At 42.7% G+C, this 27,897-nt stretch overlaps 1 protein-coding gene across 7 annotated transcripts; it reads left to right on the forward strand.

Annotated features, from left to right (window-relative positions):
- The first annotated feature begins 1,744 nt into the window (after positions 1 to 1,744).
- RNF19B (ring finger protein 19B) lies at positions 1,745 to 27,870 on the forward strand. 7 transcript variants are annotated; one of them, XM_064589522.1, is made up of 10 exons: positions 1,745 to 2,504; positions 5,390 to 5,518; positions 11,323 to 11,528; positions 12,706 to 12,850; positions 14,271 to 14,433; positions 14,880 to 14,994; positions 16,259 to 16,399; positions 17,361 to 17,568; positions 20,253 to 20,384; positions 21,127 to 21,265. In XM_064589522.1, exons 1-10 carry the CDS (start codon positions 1,873 to 1,875, stop codon positions 21,146 to 21,148), a joined length of 1,893 nt encoding a protein of 630 aa, XP_064445592.1. In that variant the 5' UTR covers positions 1,745 to 1,872; the 3' UTR covers positions 21,149 to 21,265. The 7 variants fall into 7 exon arrangements, with proteins under 7 accessions (XP_064445592.1, XP_064445591.1, XP_064445593.1 ...); XM_064589523.1 differs by having other exon boundaries at positions 1,746 to 2,504; positions 12,709 to 12,850; positions 21,127 to 27,870; XM_064589518.1 differs by having other exon boundaries at positions 1,747 to 2,504; positions 21,177 to 27,870.
- The last annotated feature ends 27 nt before the right edge of the window (positions 27,871 to 27,897 follow it).

Below are 27,897 nucleotides of genomic sequence, written 5' to 3' on the forward strand. Positions count from 1 at the left end.
TGCCTTGACCCATATCAGGCATTGCTTGAGTGAGAAAAAATAGACCATTGTTAGGTTAAGCCATTGAGCTATTTGGGTTGTTTGTTACCATAGCAAAGCCTAGCCTATTCTGACCAATATATAGAAATTGTTTTAGCCATCCAGTATCAAACCTCCTTATTTGAAGAGAACTTTCTCCCTCCTTATGGTTTTTGCCAAATCCAGTGGTCGCTTCTCTATTCTTTCCTGATTTCTCAGCAGCATTTGTCACAACTGACCACTCCCTGCTGGAAACATTTTACCATGGCTTCTGTGACATCACACCTGCCTGGTTTTTCTCCTCTGACAACCCCTGTTTCTCAGGTTCCTTTGCTGGCTCCTCTTCCATTGTTTTACCTCAAAAGTTTGAAGTTTCTCAGGGCTTATTCCTGGGGACCTTTCTCATGGTTTTACATGCCACCCATGAGAAAGACACCTGGTACCTTCCATTATTCACTCTACCCCTCTCTATTAATTACAGAGCCCCTATTTTTAGCTGGGCACGCTGTGTCCAGTTAAAAGACTACATTTCTCAATATAGCCATGGGACTAGTTTTGGCCAATGAGATGTAAGCAAAAATGTGTGGGACTTCCAATGCAGTATCTTAAAAAGAAAGGATGCACTTTTCCCCCTTTCTCCTCTCTACTTCCAAAGGTGGAACATAACGAGGTGAACTTAAGATTGAAAAGCCAGTGCTGAGTGTAGCAGAGCAGCCCTGGACTGCCTACCCCTGGACTTCTTTTTTTGAAGAGAGAAATAAATCACCGGGTGCCTGGGTGGCTCAGTCGGTTAAGCGTCTGCTTTCACCCAGGGTCATGATCCCAGGGTCCTGGGATCGAGCCCCGCAACCGCTTACCCTGCTTGTGCTCTCCTCTCTCTCTCTCTGTCAAATAAATCAAATCTTTTAAAATAAATAAATACATTTCTATTGTAAGTTATTTTTTTTCTTTTGTTATGTGCAACTGAACCTAACCCTAACGGACCATTTCTGTTGCTGTCGTAGTTGCGTGTTTCCTCCCATCAGGAAGGCTGCCGAGAGCACAAGAGAGACACTTACAGGGGAAAAAAAGGTGCTAGGCCTCCTTCCACAAACTGTAAATAACCAAGCTACCCGGAGGTGAGAGTGGGAGGTGGGCCTAGCAATACAGTTTATTAGCTCACAGAGAGCACTGAATGCTAGATTAAGGAATTCGGGCTTTATTCTGCAAATCCCTTGCAGATAGGGGACCCTGTCTGTCTTATCTAGTAATGCCTCCACTTTGTAGATGCGTAACGAATGACTATATTCTTTATTAATTAATGCTGTTAACAAAAGAAGTGTCGGAAGGTGGACCAGTTGGGAATCACCATGTGATCTATCCTTGCCCATGTTTTACAGATGAAGTAACCTCAGAATCATTTGCTGTAAGGGGCAATCATCCTATCCGTGAGCAAAGGCAAACCGAAAACTCCACCTCGGGGATGAAGGCGGTCGGGGTGACGGAATTGGGGGAAGAGGGCCAAGAAAAGCAGTTGGGTTAGTGCCTCCACAAGATGGCGGCCCTGGAACCCCATGACCGGGAGGAGGCGGAGCTCCGCCCCAGCACGCCCGGCCCCACCCCGCTCGGCCCCGCCCAGCACCCCCCCTCCGCGCGGGGGGGGCGGTGCGGGTTGTGAGGTGTCTCAGCGAAGCGCCTGCGCAGTGGGTAGCGGCGCGCGGGGCGGAGGCTTTATAACCACTTCGACGCGCCCGCTTGGCTTGCAGCTCGGGGAGGGCGGCTGAGGCGGCGGCGCTCGCCGCGCCGGTTGAGGGGGCGCTGAGGCGGGAGCTGTGGCGGCGCTGGGCGCCCCTCGCTCCTCGGCCTCTGGGGGCCATGGGCTCTGAGAAGGACTCCGAGTCGCCGCGCTCTACATCTCTACACGCGGCCGCGCCCGACCCCAAGTGCCGCAGCGGCGGCCGGCGCCGGCGCCTCACCTTCCACGGAGTCTTCTCCGCCTCGGCCCGCGGTCGCCGCGCCCGGGCCAAGCCACAGGCCGAGCCACCGCCCCCGGCCGCGCCGCCGCCGCCCGCCCCGGTCCCGGCCGCGGCCCAGGCCCCGCCGCCCGAGGCGCTGCCCACCGAGCCGGCCGCCGAGGCGGAGGCGGAGGCCGCGGCGGCGGCCGGGCCCGGGTTCGACGATGAGGAGGCGGCGGAGGGCGGCGGCCCCGGCCCGGAGGAGGTGGAGTGCCCGCTGTGCCTGGTTCGGCTGCCGCCCGAGCGGGCCCCGCGCCTCCTCAGCTGTCCGCACCGCTCGTGCCGGGACTGCCTCCGCCACTACCTGCGCCTGGAGATCAGCGAGAGTCGGGTGCCCATCAGCTGCCCCGAGTGCAGCGAGCGACTCAACCCGCACGACATCCGCCTTCTGCTCGCCGACCCGCCGCTCATGCACAAGTACGAGGAGTTCATGCTGCGCCGCTACCTGGCCTCGGACCCCGACTGCCGCTGGTGCCCGGCCCCGGACTGCGGGTGAGCGCGGGGGCGTGGCCGCCGGCCGGGGCAGGGGCTGCGGCGGAGGGGACCCGGGTTGGGGGACTGGACCCCCACCCCGCGTGTGGCCGGCCCGGAGAGGCGGTCCTCGGTGCGGCGTGTGCGTGTGTGTGTCCCGGCACCGAGGGAGAGGTGAGGGCTGAGCAGCGGGAGGGAGGAGAAGGCGGCAACTGCGGCGCGTTGGTAACCGGTCACTGTCCGCAAGCCCAGACGAGCGGGGGAAGGCACCCGCCACCCGCCCTGCCCGAGGGCTTGAGGTGGGGGCTGAGCAGTCGGGGAGGGGAGGGGAGCTGTCCATCAAGTCAGGAGGCAGGGAGAGGCTTTTAGGTGGGGTGCACGCCCCTCTGTCCAGAGGTAGGGGCCATGTCTTAATGACGGCGGGCAGGGGATAACGGGCAAAGGAAGGGATGAGAATATTCTGAGGGCCTCACAGCATTCGGAGGGGTGTGTCCCTTTGGCCAGGGGCAGACTTCGCAGCATTACGGGAGAAGGTGTGTTCTCGCAGCTGCTAAAGTTGGGATGGAGGTGATGGAAATGGCACTAGGGGGAAAGGACAGCTCACTGGCAGCTCTGGGGCTCTCTGGGCAGTGTGTGCCTTCTGTGCCAAGCTGTTGGAAGGCCCCCTGTGGTTCTTACACTGCTGCCTTGGGCAGGGTGAGGAGTGGACGGACCTTTTCTTTGTCCAGAGAAGCAACGGGGCACTGAGAAGAAGGATGCCCAGAGGCTGACATGGTAGGAGAAAATGTGTTACCCAGCCCCTCTGATCTTGAGTTCTTGACGACAGTCTTTTTAAGGCACCATGTAGCCTGAATTTTTAAGGTCAGTGAGAATATATGCAATATGTGCGGAGACAGAATACCACCAGATTTTACTAGCTAAAGTATTCAATGGAGACCACCCTCCCACCACTTAAAAAAAAATCTGTTACTGTCAGTACATCCCATGAATAGTTGCATGCAGCAAAGAAGAGCTTATCTAAGTGATTAGGAGTCAGACTGTGCCATTTACCAGTTCTGTGACCTTGGGCAGATCATTTTATTCTTGTGTGTTATGTTTTGGGGACAAAAAGATGCTAGGGACTCCTTGCAGTGTGTGAATGTAATGGTAGTAAAAAAGCTGCATGGGCCTTTGCTTCAAAGGAGTTAAGAAGGGCTTTTAATTGTAGCCTGTATACCAAGGCTGTTTTAAGATTTCTATGATGCTGGGGTACCCTGGGTGGCTCAGTTGGTTAAGCAGCTGCCTTCGGCTCAGGTCATGATCCCAGAGTCCTGGGATCGAGCCCCACGTCAGCCTCCCTGCTCAGCGGAGAGCCTGCTTCTCCCTCTCCCTCTGCCTGCCACTCTGCCTACTTGTGCTCTCTCTCTGTCAAATAAATAAAATCTTAAAAAAAAAAAAAAAAGATTTCTATGATGCTACTATTTGTCCCCTTGAAAAGAAGCTGTCTTAAGAGTGTCTAGGACAGTAAGAAGAGTTAACTTCTGGGGCGCCTGCGTGGCTCAGCCGTTAAGCGTCTGCCTTCGACTCAGGTCATGATCCCAGAGTCCTGGGATCAAGCCCCACATCGGGCTCCCTGCTCCAAAGGAAGCCTGCTTCTCCCTCTCTCACTCCCCCTGCTTGTGTTGCCTCTCGCTGTGTCTCTCTCTGTCAAATAAATAAATAAAATCTTTAAAAAAAAAAAAAAAGAAGAGTTAACTTCTGTCTTTCTATTCTGCCAGACTTGGTTAGAGATGGGTGTGTTATTTAACCTCACTGAGATGGGGTTTCTAAATTACTTTGAAGTGTTGTGGTCAAAGGTATGGTGTTTGTCTATGGTAGATCACTTTCACTTTGAATTACTAAGTGTTGGAAACAACCTTGTAGGCTCTTATATCTGGTGGCCTGGTGATCTCACTGGCCTTAGGAGGCTAATGTATATGATAGGTTTTATAAATACTATTGATCTATTTTCCGAACCAAAGGAATATTTACTTAAGAGAACATTGCATGGTTAATTTTGACATAGTATATTAACTCCTTTTTGAGATGTGTTTCCTTGAATTTTAACTGAGAAATGTGGCGTTGCTGATTATCTTTCTGGAAAGCTCCCTTTTTGTTTTTATTTCTCTAAAGTCAATGACTGTCTTTGCTCACAACATTAAAAATGGACAGGAATTAATTTATAATCTTTATGGTGACAACTGTAAACCATTACTAAAAGTTAATAAAGAATTAAGGCCATTTCTTATTTTAGCCAAGTATTGGTTTAGTATCATCTAGAGGGTTTTTTTATTAGTTAAAAGCATTATAATAATTTTATATATTTTTTTTAATGTGTTATCTGTGGGTTTAAAGAAGGTGAAGTCTGCAGAAAGAAAGCAAGCTGGCATCCAAGTATCCCAGGTGCCAGGCGTACATAATTTAATTTGATCCTTACAACATTGTAAGATAGATTTGATTTAGTTTTTACAGATGAGAAAACTGAAATTTAAATAAATTGAGTGTTCAGGGTCATGTAGCTAGTGGGTGATGGAACCAGGCTTGAAACACTGGTCTTAACTCCAACCAAGGCTAATATTCTTTCCTCTCAACCTTTTCTTTTTAAAAAGCATGCACTTGTTGGCATTATTGGGGATGCTACTGTTTGTATCATTTTATCAAATGTGGCCTAAGGACAACTTTGAGAGAGCCATGGATCTGAAATCGTTTCTTTTCTGATTCTTTTTGTGAACAGCCTCTTATCTACTTTATTTTTCTTATCTGAAATAGGCCTAATCCTTTCCTGACTCGAGAAGCTTAATTAATGTTTGCAAAGTGTTTTGAGGTCTGCAATTGGAGGTGTTAGATAAACAGGGAGTAACTTTAAAATTCTGTCATTTCCCAAACAGGTATCTGAGTTCCCTGGGGATGTGGCCAATGGTTTTGCCACCTTTTGAATGCCAGGAGAAAAACAGCTTGTTTTGTTTTGTTTCAAACTGTTCTATTCTTCTGTGTCTGGTAAAAATCATGGATGAGCAGTAAGTGTAATCCCTAGTTCTCTTCTTCTTGTACCTCACCATCTTTACTTTACTTACAGATCAAGTTCTTGCAGCCAAATTTATCAAGTCCTCCCTACGCTCTGTGTGTGTATGTGTATGTATTTAATAGAGTAGGGCTCCCTGCTCAATGGGGAGTCTGCTTCTCCCTCTGCCCCTCCCCATGCTCATGCTCCCTCTCCCTCTTTTTCTCTCTCTCAAATAAATAAAATCTTAAAAAAAAAAAAAAAGAATTACATTTGGCATGGTGCAGGGGGCATGTAAGTGGTCTTACAGAGTTCTGGTCATTAGTTTCACTGTGATTATGATAATGAGAACACTATATATTAAAAGATTTTTTGTTTACAAAATAATTTTAGAGCAGAGTCTTGAATTTTTCTTTTCCCATACTTGAATATGATCTTATTCATAAATAAGAACCAATTTCAGTGGGGCAACATTTGCATTATTGTTTAATATTATTAAGTACAATATTACCAAGTATATTTAAAACATACTTTCAAATGAGATAAAATTGACTCAAAACACAAATAACTGACATTTTTATAGTTCTTTATAATCTTCAGATTATAAGCTCATTCAGGAATAATTTTAGTTTCATACAGGTGGATGGTGATGGTAAACTTATTTTATAAAGGAGAAACCAGTTCAGAGAAGTTTAAGTGTGGGCTTCAATGTCTCACAGCTAATAAATGGTGCAGTTGATACCCCTTAGAGTCTCTGCTTAAGCATGAGTCTTCTCAGAAACCCCCACATCATGTAAATATATAATGTTTTCCTCTCAAGTACCCTGTTACCAATCTTTAAACCCTTTCAGAATCTCTAGAAGACTGAGGGATGAGCAAAGGAGGCAACAGAAAATTTCCTGGTGTGTAGGGGCAGATCTTCTGTACAGATGAATAGGAGATAAGGCTGTCTTGACCTAAATTCTTTGTGCAGGTCCACAACTCCAGCCTCTCATTGCTGGCTCTCTCTCCTGCAGAGTCCCCCTCCTACCTGACCCTAACAGGTAGTATCAGCTGTTGGCCTTCCTGGACAACTGACCTAGACCATCCCATAAATAGGAAGCTTCTGTTCATCTCTAGCATATTTATGAAGGAAGAACAAACTCCTTGAGCAAGACAAATTTCTCAGTCAGTGGAAAGGGATTTTTTTTTTCCTCTCTGAAGCCTTCCTACATCTTTTATCTCTCTCTCTCTTTCTCTCTGGTATGACATTTTAAAAATTGAGATATAGCTGATCTGGACGTCTTCTCTTAATTTAGCTTTGTACCTTCTATTTTCACAACTCTTCACTCTATCCCCCACCCCTCACCTGCCCATCTACATCCAGCTCCATACATCTTTCCCATATTTGCCAGTGTATCATTCTAAAGTGGAACATTTTATATCACTCCCCTGCTTCAAGCTGTTCATACTTGACCTATAAAATGACTTCTTATGTCTTTAAGAACTGATTATTTATATGATCTACCCTTATAATTTAAGCCCCTTTAAAGTCTACTACCATCTTTTCATCTTGTTTTCTTTTTTTCACTTACATCAATATTTTCCAATGTATATTTTGGTATTACTGGAAAGGTAAACATTTTGTGACCAAATAAGCTTGGGGGGAGTATTGGATTGAACAAAATTTATTTCTGAGTTTTTTGTACCCTTTAAACATGCTAATATACACTATAAATTGCTAATGCTAATATACAGTGTAAATCTTCAATCTGGTGTAATTTTCCCAAACTTAAATCAACAGGAAACATGTTTTTGTTTTTTCTATGGCATCTTAAACTGACATTTTCCCTGATTATTTGCAGTTTTCTAAACTCCTTTAACAGTTACTCTGTACAGTTATTCTGTCTTCTGTTCGTGTCCTTATTTAACAATGAATCTTGTGCTCTGAATAGATTGAGAGTTCCTCTAGCCTAGGTTATCCATATTCCAACTTTTTCTACAACTCTATGAACAAAAATTTTCATTAGATCCCAGAAGAATGGGATAGTTGAATTTTGATGAGGTAGATAAAGAAAATGAACAGCCCAGTTTTTGAAAGAGACACAGATAATGGGGGTGGAGGGCAAGAAGAGGACAGACAGATGATCATTCAGTAGACACTTTTGAGAATTATGTAGTGTTGAACTTTCCTTAGGTGAATATTGAGTATTACAAAAAGGACTTAGGCGTTGTCCTCTTGACAGGGAGTTTGGCCTGTTAGAAGAGATTAGATAGATATAGATAACAGATTATAAATTCAGTGTAATACATACTAAAGAAAACACAAATGCTCTTAGAGGGTAGATGAAAGATTTTGCATGATGGTGTCAAGAAAGACTTCACAGAGGAGGTAATATTTGATCTGGGCCTTGAAGAATGTAAGTAGGAATTCATACCAGGCAAACAATGGTGCGAGTAGAGAAAAAAGCATCTTAAACCAGAGTGTTTTGAGCAAGTGAAGTGCATAGAGGTATAAAAATACAGTAGTAAGTCTGGAATCTAGTTTGGTCAGCCTCTGGATGCACAATATAGAGAGCCTGATCTGGAAAGTAACTAGAGATCAATCTGAAAAGGTAGACTGGACTCCAGTTGATAGACTTATCTAAGCCATGCAAAGAAGTTTAGGTTTGAAGGACTTTTTTTTTTCTTTTTTGTTGAAGGACTTTAAGTAAAAGAGTTACATAATGATAGATAACCTTCTGGAATTGGAACTTGGATTGGAGTGGGGAATAAGGAGACAGATATTAGTCTCTTGCAGTTGTCTGGCTAAGAGGTGACATAAATTTAAACTAGGGCAAAAAAAAAAAAAGAGGAAGAGAGTAAGAGTACAACTCATGACAACTTGGTGCATTTCTACTACCCTTACACATGGCTCAGGGTCCATTTGTAAATGAAGTTATGTGGCCTGGAGCTAGAAAGTTCAAACATAATATAGGAACACATTTCTTTAACTACTAGGGTCTGTTAGAGCATAATCAAATTCATAATAATGGGATTTTTTCTCCAGGGCCGAAGTTAGGTAGTGCTGTGGTGTAGACTGTCACATATTATGATATTTCTGAAGACTTAGGAAATTAGTAAATTTATATAAACATAAGGGGAGGGGGAAGGATACATCTGTTTTCTTAGCAGCATGTAATTTCCGTCACCCTCTATTTAGCTTCTTCTTTCTCCCCTCTTATTTAGCTTCTAATTAGCAAACCTGAATGCTTGGTTAAGCCAAGAGCAGGGTAGGAGATAGGCTCCAGGGTAGGACATGGAAGAGAAGGAACAAGATTGTCAAGGTGGCTTTGGTCTCAAGGATGAAGTTTTTTTTTTCAACTACCTGGGGAAGATTACCCTATTCAGAATTTAGGAGTTTGCTCCTAAAATGGGCTTAGACAAAACTTTAGGTCTAAGTTCTAGTACCTGGCATATAGTAAACCAATAGATACATGGATAAGGTTTAAAGATTGCTTTAGGGTAAAGTAATAGCCCAGGAGAAGAGTTAGAATGGCCTGGGGAAGGTGAAAAACTAAACAGGAAAGGGTCTCAAACATTCATTCAACACAAGTATTTTGAGCATGAACCAGTATGCTAGACCCTGAAGATTAAAACATGGATGATACTTTTCCTTGAGTCTAGTCTGGTTGGGGAAGCACACATATAAACAGATAATTAATGTGATAAGTAGTATAAAGTAATTGTACATAGGCATAAAGTAGGCAGCCAGCTGCCTGGAGAGGTTAAGTATTAAGTAGATTTTATAGGGAAGATGACATTTGAGCTGGTTCTTAAGTGGATAAGTATTTGCCAGGGCAAGAAGAAAGGAAAGAACATTCTAGGCAGAAGGAGTAGATTATGCGAAGGCCAGGAAGTAGGATAAAATGTGCTATATTTTTATACCATACCTTTCAGGGCAAGATCTCAAATGCAGTTCTAGAATATGTTTGGTTACACTTGAAGGTGGCAAGCACCTATATCTCCATTTCTGGGATAGAGGTTAAGGCTTGGGGATTTAAATTAGCTCAGTGTCATGCAGTATGAGTCAGGGACAAGGAGCCCAGGCCAGGCGCCCAAAAACAGGAATGCCAAGTCTCGTGCCCTGACTAATTCTGTGTCATGGTAATAGATTGTTGTGGGCTCATGAGTATTTGGGATTATTTTACTTCCTTGGAACCAAATTCCACACCCAAAAGTGACATTATCAATCTTGTCAAGTGTTCATCTTAAAAGAAAAAAAAAATCTGTTAATAAATATTTATTTCCACCAGGTGAGGTAGGAATAGATCAGGAAATGATCAAGGCTTCTTGACTGTCTATGTAATTTGTATCATCAGAAGTTGATTTAAGGTACTGAGGTCATCCAGTACCTTTCCCATTTAACACAAAATAGCAAGCAGGTCACTTTCTTTAGGAGAAACATTGTTTATCTGTAGTAGCTATTTTGCAGCTAGGTTGGGTAAATTTGCTCAGAACTCCTACAGGATATGAATCATTTGCATTCACACATTGACCTATTCTCCCTTTGCTCTTTCTGAGAAAAGTTTTAGTACAGACTGTATTATATAACACAAATGATATGTCATTGATATTTTCAGTGTCATTCTCAAATCAACTTGTAGAATCTATAATAAGCCTGAGAACTTGAGTTGCTGTTATGAACGTCTAATGTACATTCAAAAAAACAAACAGTAGAGTAAATCCAAGAAAAAGTTATTAGCCTTTTTTATAAGTTACTTGAGGTCTTTGGCTATTGGAGGAGAAAGTGGAATAGGGGACAACAAAGCCCAATGGCAACACCTAAGCCTGCACTTACTGACCTGTTTAAAAATTGTTTGAACTTTCACAACTGCTATGTTCCCTTCTTTGTTTCTTTAAATTACTTTTTAAATTTTTTTATCTTAAGTCTTCATTTGTTAGGGTAATCTGAACATTTGGTTGACATATTTTGAACTAGTCAGAAGGGCTAATGGTTGTAAATATATTGGATTGTTTGTGAGAGAGTAATTCTTGGAAAATAAGTGTGAATTATAAGAAACAATTGATGTTGGTGCAGATGGATTCTGAGTTGTGCATCTTTACTAAGAATATGTGTCAGAAGAGAGAAGGAAGGGGAGGGAGATAATAGCCTTATTATGTATTAATTAGTAAGGTAGATGAGTGGTATTCTTGGATTCTGGAGCCTGTCAAGGAAGTAGATATTTCAAGGTATAGATGTGAGCTAAAAAAAAAAAAAAATTTGAAAGATAAAATGAGCTTTCATTAGGAGAAGTTGATCATGAATCCATCTGTGGCTATTGTCTCAGGCTGTGTGTGCTCAGACCAGCTTCCCTGTGGAACTTAAAAATGAAAAAGTATACTTTAGTTTCACTATACTTTCATTTTACAAACATTCTGTCCTTTAATGTAAACAAATTCTAATCTCTCTAAATATAGCAAACCATCAAAACGATATAGTTTTGTACCCTGTTATTTGTGAAACTTGCTGTGGTAAACTCTTAAAGTAGCTTAAACTGTGGCTGAATGCATGCTAGAATCCAGGCTAAATATTGTATTTTCCCCTATTTCTTCAGAAGGTAAATGATTTGTGTTTTTAGAATCTCCAGAAGAAATTTACTTTCTCACATAGAATATGTTTTACAGTTTGTTAGGCATGCTTGTGTGTGTGTATGTTATGAGTTACATGTAGACTCTTTTCTTTATATCATGTGTAGTGGTAACGAGTGTCAGTGTTACCCCACTGAAACTGGTGAATAATGTCTGTCTTTTTCCGATCGTTCTTACCTTACTGATATCTCTTCCTGTTTCCTTACCCAGTTATGCAGTTATTGCCTATGGCTGTGCCAGCTGCCCAAAGCTGACCTGTGAGAGGGAAGGCTGCCAAACGGAGTTCTGCTACCACTGCAAGCAAATATGGCATCCAAATCAGACATGTGATATGGCCCGTCAGCAGAGGGCACAGACTTTGCGAGTACGGACCAAGCACACTTCAGGTCTCAGTTATGGGCAAGAATCTGGACCAGGTATAAGTTGGCATTGTCTCATTTTTCTCTTTATTTGATATTTCATGATGTGAGCCTAAAGCTGGGAGAGATTATTTTGCTGTATAACCAAGTATTTCCTGGGATCAGAGAGCAGAAAATACTTGGTAATACTTTCAATATTATATTTGATATGTAGTTTCTCTCTCTGACAACTGTAGGTTTTCCAACCTATAAATTGGTAAAATTGGAATGCAACAAAATTGAATTGTTTAGTTTCTACCTTTTTAATAATATGTCTTATACTGGTGAGTATATAGGTCTTTTTGCGAGGGACTTTTTCAAAACTTTAATTGTGAGCAGAAAGATAATTAGTATTAAACCTCTACTGTCTTCCTACTAGCTTTAAGTGCATCACCGCTTTTGGAAGTAGGGTACAGACTGAAGGAAAGGAAATAATATTAGTATGGATTAATGATTAACCTTAAAAGGAGGAACCTTGGCAAGTCAGAGTAAACCTATTTAAAAATGTCAGTGGGTTTATTGCCTTTTATAAATGTATTTTATTTCATTGATGTCATTTGGGAGAGGCTGGTAGGAAAGATTTTACCATTCACTTTTTCCTGGCACAGCATAATCTCCTAAATTGTCATTTTAATAGGATAGTTCCTAGCCTGCTGTGAAAATTACTAGGTGTGTGCTACATAGCATACCCAATTATTTTTAGGTTTTGAATTTGAAAGTATCATGGGAGGGGTCTGTGGGTTGTGTTAACAGCACATCACAATGATACTTGCTGAGCCTGAGAAATGAATTTCCTGAGTTAAAGTTTTTCAAAACCTAAAGCCAATTCCAAGCTGCAGACTATTATTCCTGCAGAACTCTGCTTTGAATTCTGCCAGCCTGTTGGCTGGTGAAATTCCATTTTTCTTGGAACCATCTTTGTCTCTAGGGAAGTCTTCTTGTTCAGAGTGTGGCTTAAGTGCTATGTAAGATGCCAGTTTTGGGGATAGGCAGCTCAGTATGAGACAGGATCCATTTTACGAAAATTCCTGAGGTCTAGACATAGCCAGCCTTCCAGTGAAGTGGGTTGCACAATTTAGAATTCTCAGCCAAGAGTTGACTGCCTCCTCACTTTTTATATATATTCCTAGGAATAATAAATCAAATTAGGTTTAACTGGGGGTATTTTTCTGCCCAATCTTCCTTCCCCCCTTAGCAGATGACATCAAGCCATGCCCACGATGCAGTGCTTACATTATCAAGATGAATGATGGAAGCTGTAATCATATGACCTGTGCAGTGTGCGGCTGTGAATTCTGTTGGCTTTGTATGAAAGAGATCTCAGATTTGCATTACCTCAGGTGAGATGGGAAATGTGTCCATTGCTTTATAGTCTTGTTCTTTTACTGATTTAGGGAAAAGGATGTCAAAGAGACACGGTTGTCTGTCCTCTCATTGCAGGATAAGGAAGCTATAAAAAGTTCTTCTCAAACACTCCTCTGACCATGTTTTTCTTCAGTTCAGCAACTTCCAGGGACTATTTTCATTACCTTCCAGAGAGAGTTCAATTTTCCTAGCATGGCTTTGCCACAGTCTGGCCCTAATCTCCTTTTCTAGCTTTTTCCATGTTGTTTTTATACATGCTATATTCCGGTAACCTGGGCTTGCTATTTCCTGTGTCTCCTCTGGCTACCTTTCTTGTTCATGTTCTTTCATAATTGTTCATGTTCTTCCCTTTGCCCATAATACTTTCTGATCACGTCACCCTCCCAGCAAGCCCCTCTTCTCTCAACCTGTTCAGTTCTTATTTCCCCTTCAGGGTCCACTTAAATGCCATTTCATCTATGATACCTTCCCCAGCTTTTTCTGCCTCATTCTTCTGTATTGGCATTCCTTAAATATTTCATTATAAACATCACTACTTTTACTTCATATACATATCTAATTTTGCTAAACTGCATACATTTATTAAGGCCAGAGTTATCTTTTTACAGTTCCTTGCATGTAATGACTTTACAAAGAATTCAGAGTGAATATTAAAATATTGTCCTAAAGGAGTTAATATTTACAAACTTAACATTCATTGTGTGGATGAAACATTACATTTCCAATATAGCAAACTTTGACTTACTTACACTGTACTGATTATCGGGAAACAGAGGTGTGTAAGACATGATCCCTACTTTCAAAATTGCTTATCCTGTCTAGTAAGAGAAGACAAGACAAAGGGAGTGAGCAAAAATGGTTGAACACAGAAGGACTGAGTATAAAAGTAGCCAAACTCAAGAGTATGAAACTTTATGTACATAAAGGGTGTGACAAAGTCTTTTTATATCCTTCCCCAGAAACATAGTTTACACTATCTATTGGGATATGGGTAGGACACATGCCAAGAAAACTATTCAAGTCAATGTTCATTAGCTGCAGGGCACAGCACTTTTGAATGAGATGTCAAGTGTGTAGGTTGTGCAGGATCCCAAGTAGTATATCAATCAAGGAAGCTGGATCATTGTTGGGTTAGGGAGGACAGAGTTCAGTAGCAAAGAAAGGAAAAGAGGTTTCAAGTCTGTAAGCCTGTCTTTACAAACAAAAGTAAAGGGCCCAGAGCTCTAATCTGACCTTGTCTTTTGCTCCCCCTCATGTAATATATTCATTTCCTAAAACCTCTTGTAACTGTTAATCATCTTATTGAAAAAGAAGGCTCTTGCTCTTATCAAGCCCTCTGTTGACAACAGCTGCATTTGTAATATTGATATTAACTTTAGCATGTTTCCTCTGCAGCCCCTCTGGCTGCACATTCTGGGGCAAGAAGCCGTGGAGCCGTAAGAAGAAAATTCTTTGGCAGCTGGGAACACTGATTGGTGCGCCAGTGGGGATTTCCCTCATTGCTGGCATTGCCATTCCTGCCATGGTCATTGGCATTCCTGTTTATGTTGGCAGGAAGGTAAGACATGCTGAGTTCTCTGTGTGTTCTATCCCCAGGTTTGTTGGTAAAGTTTTGAAGGAAATAGGGAGGAGCTTATATTTCAGAGCTTCCTGAAAACCAGCTGGTTCTTAGATAAAAATAACCTTAATTTCTTAAATGGATTTTCATAAACCCCAAGAGATCTGAAAGTTCTTATTAGCATCCTGGGCCTGGTTTGTCTCAGTGACTTAAAGGTGAAATACTTTCCTCACAACCCTGAGTTATTTTGTCTCTTCTTGGATTAACTTTTTCTGTATTAGTGTATGTCACCCTGGTCTGAGTTAGGTTAAAATTTGAGAAAGATGGCCTCTTGGTTGGTATGGGATATATTTTAATATAGATGGAATATTCACTTGTCTTTTTCCACCCCAGCAAAAAGATTGATATCCTAACCTACTGACCTGGATTTTCTTTCTTATTCTTAGATTCACAGCAGGTATGAGGGAAGGAAAACCTCCAAACATAAGAGGAATTTGGCTATCACAGGAGGAGTGACTTTGTCAGTCATTGCATCCCCAGTTATCGCTGCAGTTAGTGTGGGTAAGCTAGCCCAGACCGCGACTCTTCTCTTTCCTTCCCTCTCTTTTCTTCCACCACACCCCCCTACCCAGCTTTCTGACAAGAGCATTTTAGCCAGCTGGCCAGATGTTTCACCTTGGAGGCCCCTACATTTTATGCTGAACCCACCTTGGGAGTTAACTCTATTAGGCACTGTTGTTATGATTATCAGCCACACTAAGTTGTCAGAGTTTGGGATCTTTCATTCCTAAATTAGTGCTTAGAACTCTGTCTGGCTCAGAGAAAAGGTTAAATTAAAGAATATTACTTTAAGGCCTAGTTTTTCACCTTTTATCTTCCTTCTCCACTTGCTAGGGAACCCACAAAATAAAATTACTTTTATTTTGATTTGCTTAATGCCTCACAGTATTTTGGGAGGCATGAGGGTTTGTTTTAGAATAAGAATATTATAACTAACATTTATTAAGGCTCTCCATGTACCAGGAGCAGTTCTGAGGGTTTTGCATGTATTAATTCATTTAATCCTCACAGCACTACAGTCGTGATAGTGAGGTGCTGTAATTTGCCCAAGGTCACTTAGCTGGAACATGAATCAAGGCAATCTGACTTGAGAGCCTGTGCTCTTAATGGCTAAGCACATTCTGCCTTCACAGCAGTCAGATTTTGGAATTAACATCCTGGGGTGATCCTAAGCCCCAGGAGTCACTTATTTAATGTTTTGAGTATTGATTGGTTCTTGGATTAGCATGTCAGCAGTGAGTAGAAGAGGGAAAATAAAATCAACATATACTTACTGTGCTGGGCACTGTACATACCTTCTCTTTTTTTTTTAAGATTTTATTTATTTATTTGAGAGAGAGAGAATGAGAGACAGAGAGCATGAGAGGGAGGAGGGTCAGAGGGAGAAGCAGACTCCCTGCCGAGCAGGGAGCCCGATGCAGGACTCGATCCCGGGACTCCAGGATCACGACCTGAGCCGAAGGCAGTCGCTTAACCAACTGAGCCACCCAGGCACCCCATACCTTCTCTTTTGATCGTTGACAACCCTGGGAAGATATGTGAGATTATACAGCTAGTAAATTGGAGCCAGGATTCTAATCCAGGCCTTTCTAATTCCCAAGTCCAGTCATCGTTCTGTTAGACCCAGCTACCCCTTTAGGATAGCCATCTTCTGTCTTTCTTTGGCCCTTTATAAAGTGGTTTGTCTGTGCTCAGGCTGGGAAGGAGAAATTTAGGGCAGTTGCAACCTGATGGCCTGCTGACTTGTTTCCTTCTCCTCCCCCAGGTATTGGCGTCCCCATTATGCTGGCTTATGTCTATGGGGTTGTCCCTATTTCTCTCTGTCGTGGAGGTGGCTGTGGAGTTAGCACGGCAAACGGAAAGGGGGTGAAAATTGAGTTTGATGAAGATGATGGTCCAATCACAGGTAAAGGGAGGATTTTAATTTCCCTTTGAATTTATGGTGCAGAACAAAAATCAGTAGAATTCAGCACATTTTACGGAGAGATTGTCATTGGATTACTTTGGATAATGAGCTTTGTAGGGGGTAAAGTATTTTTAGCTTTTCATTTCTTTGTTCCAGAATTATTAGGTTAATTCCTCTGGTACTTGGCTCTGTGTGGCAGGTACAAACTAGTAGGATTCCAAGTAACTCCAAGTATGCTGGTAATAGTAGTGATGATAATAAAGTCTTATATCTGCACAGTACTTTATAATTTTCAGAGGACTTTACACAGTTATTATCTCACCTGGTTTTTAGAATAGCTTTCTGAATAGAGAGGGCAGGGGCTATTATTATCCCCATTTAATGGGAACTTCTTTAAGCTTTTGTCTCAACATCTGTTAAATGGGTTTAAGAGCTTCTGCAGAGCTAGGACTAGAGCAAGTCTTCCAGCTTCTTTTTTTGTTCCCCTGACTTCTACTTTGATGTTTTCACTTTACCATATTAACTAAGCTAGGGCACAGAGAGTCCCACAATTTTTGAAGCTTCAACTAGAATCAACACCTAACATGACCTAAACATGTTTTGAAATCTTCATGTTTGATTAGATGGCATCTATGGTATAATGGACGGAATAGTGGACTTGGAATCAGAAGTGTAGTTTTGTGTGACCAGCCATGACTTGGACATGTCATTTAGTTCTAGACTTTCGTTTTCTCCTCTAAAATTCAGTCTGTTATTGCGTAGTTATTGGGAAGATTAAATATTAACAATATGTTAAAACACCTGATGTGTGGTGGCTGCATATAGTAGCTGTTCATTAATTGAGTAAATGAGGATTTTTCTACATGAATATTCTCCACTCTGAAGAATCATTACAGGAAAATAACAGACTCTATTTTGATGCTGTGTTATCTTGAATTGAAATGTTTGGTTCCATCCCCAGTGGCCGATGCCTGGCGAGCCCTCAAGAATCCCAGCATTGGGGAAAGCAGCATTGAAGGTCTGACTAGCGTATTGAGTACCAGCGGAAGCCCTACAGATGGACTCAGTGTTATGCAGGGTCCATACAGCGAGACAGCCAGCTTTGCAGCTCTCTCAGGGGGCACTCTGAGTGGTGGCATTCTTTCCAGTGGCAAGGGAAAATACAGCAGGTAAGCAAATGGATAATTTTTTTTTTTTTTAAAGATTTTATTTATTTATTCATGAGAGACAGAGAGAGGGAGAGAGGCAGAGGGAGAAGCAGGCTCCCAAGGAACAGAGAGCCCGATGCGGGACTCGATCCTAGGACCCTGGGATCATGACCTGAGCTGAAGGCAGACGCTTAACCATCTGAGCCACCCAGGCACCCCGCAAATGGATAATTTCTGACAGAACCAGTTGGAATGATAAGTAACATACCTGTATTGAGCCATGTCTCTGTGCTAAGCACATCTCATATATCATCTCATTTTGATGTAATCATCAGTGGTTTGTGGGGTTTTTTGTTGTCTTTTTTTTTTTTTTTTTTTAATTTTATAATGAGAAAACAGGCTCTGAAACGTTAAATGACTTAACAGAAAGTTCAGTGTTCTTTCCACTGCACCATAGTGGCTCCATATAAAGAGCAATCCTGACTTCAGATTTTCCCTCTAAAACATTAGGCTGCCTGCTTCTAGAAGGGAAAGCATGCATTTTTGTAGAATTCCCAAGGCTGTGCTCCCCATTAGGCTTGTCATTGACTTTCAATTGAATAGCATTTATACTGTGTCTTGTTGGCTTACTGGTGCTGTGATCCTTATTACTTTCTTATTCTTATTCCCATTTGATAGATAAGGAAAATCAATTCTATGATTTTGTGTTGAGAAGCTGTAAAGCTTTATGACTAAAAATGTTATGACTTGCTTAGTCATTTAGTTAGATAGATAAACCAGAACGTATTCAGAGGAGCATAGCAGGTATTATATGAGAAGCAGTTAGTTGAATGCACTGGAGAAGAAAGACCTGCAGATGGGGCAAAACAAGGTAGGCAAGTAGGAGAAATGGTTGCCTTCAGATAACTGAAGGACTTTGAACAGGAAGAAAGGATTCTGACCCATGCCAAGAGGTAGATTAAGACAACTTGGCGGAAGCTAGAAGGAAACTTAATTTTGTTTCATTATAGAGAATATTGGAAAAATCTATATAAAAGTTCAAAGAAGGATTGGATTACTTTAGAAGATACTGAGCTGCCTATCCCTGGAAGTGTTTAAAGTAAGACCAGATGGCCATTTGGCTATTAGAAGGAGTCAAGCAACAGATGACAGATGGACTGGATCCCACACCTGAGTGCCTGTCAGTCACCTGGGAGCCTCTTAAAAATAGATTTCAGGGCCTTATCCCAAAATTAATAAATTGAATCCCCTGGAGTAGGACCTAGGGATCTGTGTTTTGAAAAGGTTCCCCAGGTGATTGCACAAGCTAGCATCTGGGAAGCACCTAAGTGATGACATTTGTGAAAGGCCTCTTCCAATTCTGAGATTCTATGGAAAAGCTGAAACTAGAATGCAGGTCTCTGATTCGACACACTTTCCATTGCACTGCCTCATTTTCCTGGGCCATGGCACATTCTTGAAGGGTATCTGAGGCTGGAGCTGCAGAGTGAAGGTGTGGGCAGTAGGATGGGGGTTGCTCGAATGTGCAGCTGAAGGCTGCTGCTGACCTGTCTGTGCCTCATCACTCTGGTTGTCTCTTGTTAGGGGATCCCGCCCCCACATGCCAGAGAACTCACTGCTGGGCTTTCTTAAAACCATCACCCTTGTAAATAAGCAGACAGACATAATTGGAGACTGACTTGCTGAAATTGCAGCTTAGCCGGTCCAGCTGTTCCAGTTCTGTGAAAGCCTTTTATAGGAAGTGGATGAGTCAGATGGGTTTGACTGTGAAACCTATTAAGAGGAAATACTTAGGTGTGCAGCAAACCGGTGTTAGAGCCAAGGAGGGAAATAGTTCTGGGTTCTCAGCTTTGAGACACCATCGGGAAAGTTTGCTGCTCCTGTGGGAGGTCAGATCCTCGATGTCCTTTAATCTTATAGCCTGGGGGTAATTTGATTGCTAAGTGTTTTGAGTTCCTATGTGCAAGACACAGAGGGTAAAGTGTGAATGAGATGTGGTCTCTCCTTTTTTTGGAACTCACAGATGAGTGAGGGAGAGATGCATAAATTAATTTAATAAATAGGTAGATGCTGTGGGAGCATTTAATAGGGAATGACTGGTTTGCTGGGAGAGTGAGGGGGATGAAACTTCCTCTGTTGTTAAGGACTGAATATGAGTTTGTCACATAGAGAAAGGAAACTTCCAGAGAGAGGGAATAGCATGTGCAAAGTCATGGAGGTAAACAACATATATAGGTGTGTAAGGAAAGAAAGAATTCAGAGTGATTATGATTTGGAACCTATGGTGAGAGATGGAACTGGAGAGAGAGCTTGGAGGCAGATCAGAAAACCAGGAGAGGACTGTTGGCAGTAGAGAGCCAAGAGAGGACTGTTAGAGTGATCAGGACTTTGTCCACACTGGCACTGATGTGGAAGGTGTTGGACTTGAACTTAAGGCTGCTGGAGAGAGAACCCAATTGCAATTTTCCAGGCAGGAGATGTTCAACGCCTAAAGTTAAGTAGTAGCAATGGGGGTAGAAAGGAGGGGACGATTTCAGTAGATATTCGAGAGAGAAACTGTGTGAGCATCTATTTGAGCTATTTGACAATTGGAGAAGATCAGATGAACTCAATTAGCAAGAGAATAATAGAGATGTGTGCCAGGAAGCAGACTGTCTTGGAATACCCAGGTCTCGTATTAACTTGATCGTCCCCTCTTTACACAGGTTAGAAGTCCAAGCCGATGTCCAAAAGGAAATTTTCCCCAAAGACACAGCCAGTCTTGGTGCAATTAGTGACAACGCAAGTACTCGTGCTATGGCCGGTTCCATAATCAGTTCCTACAACCCACAGGACAGGTATGTGAACAGTCAGAGATGCCCAGGAGAGGTTACAGTTTGTGGTCGGGTCCTTGGCCTTCAGAAGCTCAATGCCTCATGTTAGGGCTGTGAGTACCATCAGATGGGATATAGAGTGTGTGCCCTGAGTGCACTGGGTAGGTTCTTGTTATAAGAGTGTTTGGGATCTCTTGATTGATTCTTCTTCTTAGCATTTGATTTTTAGGGGTTTCTTTCTTCCTTTTCTTTCCTTGCCCCATTTTTTGGGGTCTTTTTTGGCTATTGTATAATTATTCTCATGAAACTTAAGGAGCTAGATTGCTGTTCACTGATGTCTGTGGGTCTGTGGCTTTTGCTCTCATGTCACCCTTTGCCTGATGTGACTCCTGTCACCTAGTTCTCTTTATTTTTGAGAAGCTAGTATAACTGATACAGTGTGATTGCAGCACTCCCTACTGGAGAAGTTCTGGTTTCTTCTAATTGTGCCACAGTAGTAAAACTATGAATCTTTTCACTTTCGTATTTGAGTAGGATAGTGTGAGGGTCTGACCCTTAGCTGAATTTTGAAAGCTCTTTTTTAGTTGTGTAAAGAAATTGGCAGAGGTGTGTGTGTGTTCTTAATCATCAAAAGGGATCTAGTTCTTCTTCATCTCATTGGAGAGTTAGGTTAAATTTTTATTTTTGCTAAAAGTGAGCTTTCGTCTACAGTTGACCTATGTTTTGGACTTCTAATCCTGAATCCACAAACTGCTTGTACCAACAGGTATAGCATGAGCCATACATGACTCAGCAAAGTGGATTTTGTCTCCACAGAGAATGCAACAATATGGAAATCCAAGTGGACATTGAAGCCAAACCAAGCCACTATCAGCTGGTGAGTGGAAGCAGCACGGAGGACTCGCTCCATGTTCATGCTCAGATGGCAGAGCATGAAGAAGAAGGTAGTGGTCGTGGCGGCAGTGGCGGCAATGAAGAGGATCCCTCCTGCAAACACCACAGCTGTGAACAGAAAGACTGTTTGGCCAGCAAAGCTTGGGACATCAGCCTGGCCCAGCCCGAGAGCATCCGAAGTGACCTGGAGAGCTCTGATACGCAGTCGGACGATGTGCCAGACATCACCTCAGATGAGTGTGGCTCCCCTCGCTCCCATACGGCAGCCTGCCCCTCGACTCCCAGAGCCCAAGGTGCACCGAGCCCAAGTGCCCATACGAACCTCTCTGCCCCAGCCGAGGGGAAGACTGTCTTGAAGCCAGAAGGTGCAGAAGCCAGAGTATGAAGTGGAATGAATGCTCCTGTTCTGAGAAGCACACTTGTTGTAACTGCATCTTTTGGAATATTTTTTTGGGGAGGCGGGGATTTATGTATTTTATTTCAAAGATTCTCTGGTCACAGGTTTTCCCCAGGGAAATTCTGAGAAATTTGCAGTTTCTTACCAGAAAAAACATGGAGATTTTTGCCCTTAGTCCTACCCCCACCCCCTCCCTCCTTTTTTTAGTTTTAATTTATTGGTTAAACTGATGGTGGCGATTCGTGAGGTGTGTCAAAGAGTGTACAGATGTATGTGTGTATATTGTATGTATGCTAACATATTACTGAAGGACACATTTTAATAAAGATTTCTGTCGTAATTCAACTCAATCTCATTTTCCTTGGCTTGGATAGTTCTACAGAGCCAAGTGTTTGAATAGACCACTCACGGCTTTAACAGTCTCTAGATCGGAGTTTTCCCAATCCCAGGAAAGGATTGTATTCTAATTAGACTGCAGTGGAGTCCTCTATAAACCAGTGACTCCTAGCCTGACAGGAAGCAAAGGTAGCTTGCTTTGGACTGCGTAGTCAGACTGAAGCCTTAGCTGAGTCAGCCATGTGAAGAAGCTGTAGATTAAAATGAACCTTGTTTGCCCTCTCGAGGCAGCTGTGTAGTTTTGCTGTTAAAGCTTTACTTCGCGTTGTAGGCACCAGTAGAAATGTACTTCAGAGGAGGGAAGGGGCGGCGGCTGTTGCAGTGCCTCTTCGGAGAGAGCCCAGTGAATGGTGCAGGGTTAAAACTTGGGGACAAAGTACTCTTACTGGAGAAGGAAAGGTCCTGATTTTGCCTAATCACCAAGCAGTAACCCAGGTGTTTGTTGTATTCTCTGGTATGCACTCCCTGTTCCAAAACGCTGTCTCTGTTTTGCCAATGTAGTTTAAGTAAGAGGGCCTAAGGAATCTGACTAAGATTCGTAATGAAAGGAGACAGGAGACATGCCATCAGAATCTCAACATTTAATTTTATCTGCTCTTATAAAGTCATCAGAATTGCACTAAGTTGGTATTACTCAGGGTTCTGGCTCTGTCTAGAATAATGACCTTAGCAAGAAAGCTCATACATAGTGTAGCAGAAAACCTAAAAGATTCATGAAACCTGATGTAAGATTCTAAATCTGGCAGTAACTTTGTGACTGTGAATCAGTTTCTCTCTCATGCCCCTAGTTTCCCCAACTCTTAAACAATATTTAAGGAGTGTCCAGTGCCAAACTTCTCTAGCCCCTTAGCCCTGGGCCCAGAGAAAGAGTTGAAAACATCCTTTCCCTGAGGACCAGATGGCTTTCTGTTTCCTTCCACAGATGCACCTGCTCCTTGTCTTCCTGGCCTGTGCTTTACCACAATGAGGAGGATGAATCTGGACGACAACTTGGAAGATCCTTATCTCTGGGGCACTGCAGCTAGACTGAGCACATTTCCCTGCACCTAGGACAGGAAGTGCTCTTAGAGGGCTTCGGGTCTCTGGAAGACAATGCCCTAGTGTTCTTGTGTGAAAAGGGGACTTGTTGGAAAAAGGGGCAGACAGTCTGGAAATCTCTGAAATGCAAATAATCAACTCAAGATTGCAGTTCTCTTGAAACCTCACCAGGACAGCCGTTAACTTGGATAAAATCAAAGAAGTCTTTTGGAGGGGCAAGCGTCGGCAGCCAAGCCTGTGTTGTTATCTAGGCTCCGCTTCTTCCTGCTGTGAGACTTGGGCAGTGGCCTCTGAGTCTGTTTTCACTTAGCCAACACGGGGAGAACAATCCTTAACTATGGGGTCGTAAAGATTAAGTGAGATGGTGACTGAAATGCTTTTTTTCCTCCTGCAGGAATAAGAAGAAATAAGTTAAGGGAGATTATGGGTGCCATCTAAGGAAAGCCCGGAACTCTAGACCAGAAGCTATGAAAAACTAAACTTACTCTAATCCTTTGCAACACTCCTGTTGCAGATCCTAGACATTAGTTGATGAAAAGGCCCTTCAGCGCCGCCTGGAGGAGAACATGAGTAATGCATTGGAAAAGTTCTCCCTTTAGAAAATGGGGAAAGTTTAACTTCCTCTTTGTACAGCATTCATTCATTTTGAAATGCCTACCACATTTCAAGTGTAGAATACAGCAATGAAGAAAACACAAAATTATTGTCCCCGTGGAACTTACACTCTAGTGGGGAAAGACCATCAGGTCTATAATCTGGATGAGGATTAGTGCACTGAAGAAAACAAAGCAGGGAGAGGGAAGAGAGAATGGTAGATGGTGTTACTTCAGATGGTAGTATAGGCCTCTTTGATAAAAGTAATTTTTTTTAATCTTTTTTTTTTTTTTAAGATTTTATTTATTTATTTGACAGAGAGAGCGCACAAGCAGGGTGAGTGGCAGGCAGAGGCAGAGGGAGAAGCAGGCTCCCCGCAGAGCAGGGGGAGCCTGATGCGGGACTCGATCCCAGGACCCTGGGATCATGACCTGAGCGGAAGGCAGTCGCTTAACCAACTGAGCCACCCAGGCGCCCTGATAAAAGTAATTTTATCAGAGTCCTAAGGGGAGTGAGGAAGAACCAAGTGAATATCTAGAGGAAGAATGTAACAGTCATTAGGAACAGAGTACAAAGACTCTTTGGTGGAACATCCTTAGTCTGATTAAAACACATGCACACACAGCTTAGAGACCTATATGGCTGGGGATGAGAGTGTGTAGATTAGCAAAACAGCTCTGAAGACAAGGAAATTTTAAGTTTCTCTGAGGCCAGGAAGAGAGGTAATCTTCAAACCAGAGAGATGGGATGCTTGCAGTCAACTTTCAAAGGGGCTAAACCTGGGAGAGGGTGCGTCTGGTCACCAGTCTGACTTGGATGGACTAATGTGAAGAAACTCATGGATATGGTACTTATTCATTCTGACCCTTTCTAATACACTTTCTTGTACTCCAGAGCCTGGAAAGCTAAAAACTACATGTCTTAAACTTCCTTAAACCAAGGTTCTGAATATAATTTAAGTTTTGCCAGTTAAATGTGCAAACAAGATGTGGAAGGAAGAAGTGACTGAGGGGTAATCTTCAGCTATTTTGACTAGTTGCTACTGCAAGGATATAGAGACCTTGGGTTTCTCTTCAACAGTATTCCAATATCCGTCCATAGTTTTGTGAGTGAAGGGCTTCCTGATCCATAAATAACAGTGATAAGTGTTCTTATAGTCAGCCTGTGGTGGCCTCCTGATGCCTCATCTTGATGGTCACAGAGGTCTACCAGGGTAGACCAGTCAGTTTTTCCTGGAGGTCCAGCCTAGAGCCCACTTGCTCAGGCTTTCCAATTCTGGCAAGCACCTAATTTATTTGTATTGAATCCTTTTCTACTTAAAATAGGTACAAGGGTTTTGTTTCTTACAACTACTAATTGCTGGTAATGGTATTTGGTTCCAAAAATGGTTATAGGCAATAGGCCCTCAAACATGGTACTCTTAGATTAGTTGTGACTCTGTTGGACTTGAAGGAAATGAGGATAAAATTGCCATTGGAAAGCAGTAGACAAAGATTACTTATATTTGTGGTCACTTGAAATGTCTTTTGGAGGACTTTGGCAGATCAAATGGCTGCCACTACAGACCCATCATGTAAGAAATGAGGGCCTAGATGGTGGTGGCTATGCTAAAGAAGTAAAGAAAAGAGGGGTGCCTGGATGGCTCAGTCGCTTAAGCATCTGACTCTTGGTTTCAGCTGGAGCCATGATCTCAGGATCTTGGGATTGAGCCCCACATTGGGCTCCATGCTCAGCTGCAGAGTCTGCTCGGGATTCTCTCTCCCTATCCCTCTGCCCCCATCCCCTCCCCCCAACACACGGGTGCACTTGTGCACATGCGCCCTTTCTCTCAAATAAATGAATAAATACAGTTTTTTTTTTTAAAAGAAGTAAAGGAAATAAAACCAAAGGCTCAAGAACTTTATGTTTTCAGCTCAAGGCATGTATAGGAGAGCCCCAGAAGAATTTCATCTCTTGCAACTGCAAGGCTGATACACATGAAAATCGGAAGGAGATTCTGGGTTATAGAATTACAACATAAGTTGAATTCATAGCCTTACCATGTCTCTTTTTTTTTTTTTTAAGATTTTTTTATTTATTTGACAGAGAGATGGAGAGGGAACACAAGCAGGGGGCAGTGGGAGAGGGAGAAGCAGGCCCCTGACTGAGCACGGAGCCTGATGCGGGGCTCCATCCCAGGACCCTGGGATCAAGACCTGAGCTGAAGGCAGATGCTTAATGACTGAGCCACCCCCTTATCATGTCTCTTATGTGAAAATTATAGCATTGTTTGGGAGAGAGTGGAACCCTGAAATGAGAAATTGGGGACATTTGAGTAGATTTGGATAAACTCCAGTGTTCTGAATCCAGAGTCCACTTACCTTCTCTTACCAGCAGAAACAGCCTTTCTTCCCCTCACTGATATGGCTGGTCCTGTCTTACTTGGAGACCCTCGGGTACTTGCCTTGAAAGGAAATGCCAATACTTATGTCCCACCCCATACCCCGTATTGCCACCAGATCTGTAACTAGAGTCCCATCCCAGTATGCTTTTGGAAGCAAACACAAAGTGTGATCTAAGGGAAGTCTTACAGAATTGTAAGATTTTGTTAATTTGAATCAGCAGAAGCCTGGATTTTAAAAGTTTAGACCAGGAAGAAAAGAACATTATTTTCATTTGGGTTGAATTTATTAATATGAAAATTCTAGAGATACTGGATTCAATATATTGACTTGAGCAGCTAAGAGTCCTTCTTAGCTGGTTGGTTAGATGAAGCCTGGACTGAAGAGTGGTCTACACTCAAATTGAAATGCCAAACATTCCTTAGTATAGCATTAAAAGATGAATCCAAAAACATGAAGATAGAAATGTTGATGCAGATTTATCATATGTGTGACTTATTCATCTAATTTTGCCCTCCAGAATTGCTCAGAGGATATTCCTTTCACCAAGGAATTGGAAAGTACACAGATAAGGGGAACACCTTATCTGGAAAAATGCTATAGTTTATATCCTCCATAGGCTGGGATTGAAGCTCAGAGATGCTGCTGTTGAAATGGAATCCCTGATATCAGTGAGGATGATGGGATCCTGGAGTGGCAGGCGCCAAGGGGCAGTACAAAGGCAGCGGAGCCGGGGTTGATAGTCCTATTTGGTTTATATAACCCAAAGCAAGACTCCAGATCTGGCAAAAAGAGGCCTATTTTGAGTCACCAAAATGGAGTTACAAACTCTCACTGAATTCTCAGACCCAACGCCCTTGAATAAAGGGGTGCTTAGTGCCCTGGAGGGAGCACCCAACAATATCACCATAACTGTAATTGTAAATCTTTTCGTCTTCCCGAAAGGAACCTTAAGCCATTTATCTATGTTCCTGTGGTTAGGGAAATGGAAATACCCAGGCCTTTCGGGAATACTTAGAAACTAGGACTATGCTAGCAGTAATCCTAAGGGATCTAAAAGGTCTTTGTGGGGCGCCTGGGTGGCTCAGTTGGTTAAGCGACTGCCTTCGGCTCAGGTCATGATCCTGGAGTCCCTGGATCGAGTCCCGCGTCGGGCTCCCTGCTCGGCAGGGAGTCTGCTTCTCCCTCTGACCCTCCCCCCTCTCATGTGCTCTCTCTCATTCTCTCTCTTTCAGGTGAATAAATAAAATCTTTTAAAAAAATAAATAAATAAAAAATAAAAGGTCTTTGTGGTCCACTAGTTAGAATAGAGGTTTATGGGGTGTTACGGGTTGAATCATGTCCTCCAAAAATGTATGTGTTGGAGTCCTAACCCATAATACCTCAGAATGTGACCTTATTTGGAAATAAGGCCATTGCAGAGGTAATTGCATTAAAATAGGTCATATAGGAGTAGGGTAGGCCCCTACTCCAATATGATTGGTGTCATATGTAAAAGGAAAAATTTTAACACAGAGACACAAAAACAGAGAACGCCACGTGAAGATGAAGCCAGAGATCCGGATGATGCAGCAGAAGCAAAGGAATTACAGAGATTGCCAGCAAACCACCAGAAGAGGGAGAAGCCTAGAACAGAGTCTCCCTCACAGCCCCTCAGAAGGAACCAAACCTGCCAACACCTTGATCTCAGATTTCTAGCCCAATCAGTTTGTGGTGTTTAAGCCACCCAGTTTGTGGTACTTGTAGTAGCATATCTTGCAGACTAATACATGGGATCAAATAGTTTAAAAGGAATTTTGGCCCAGATCTATCTCACATATTCATCCTGTGGTTATTT

Source organism: Mirounga angustirostris, unplaced genomic scaffold (assembly GCF_029215605.1).
Source record: "Mirounga angustirostris isolate CCGP_5_RB_7025 unplaced genomic scaffold, mMirAng1.0.hap1 SCAF_4, whole genome shotgun sequence".
In the NCBI taxonomy this organism is placed as follows: domain Eukaryota; kingdom Metazoa; phylum Chordata; class Mammalia; order Carnivora; family Phocidae; genus Mirounga; species Mirounga angustirostris.

Coding starts and splice junctions, on each gene's coding strand:
- RNF19B (XM_064589518.1), top strand. CDS start 1,873: ATGGGCTCTGAGAAGGACTCCGAGTCGCCGCGCTCTACATCTCTACAC. Junction 12,851..14,270: donor TCAGATTTGCATTACCTCAG/GTGAGATGGGAA, acceptor TTTCCTCTGCAG/CCCCTCTGGCTGCACATTCT. Junction 14,434..14,879: donor CTGTTTATGTTGGCAGGAAG/GTAAGACATGCT, acceptor TCTTATTCTTAG/ATTCACAGCAGGTATGAGGG.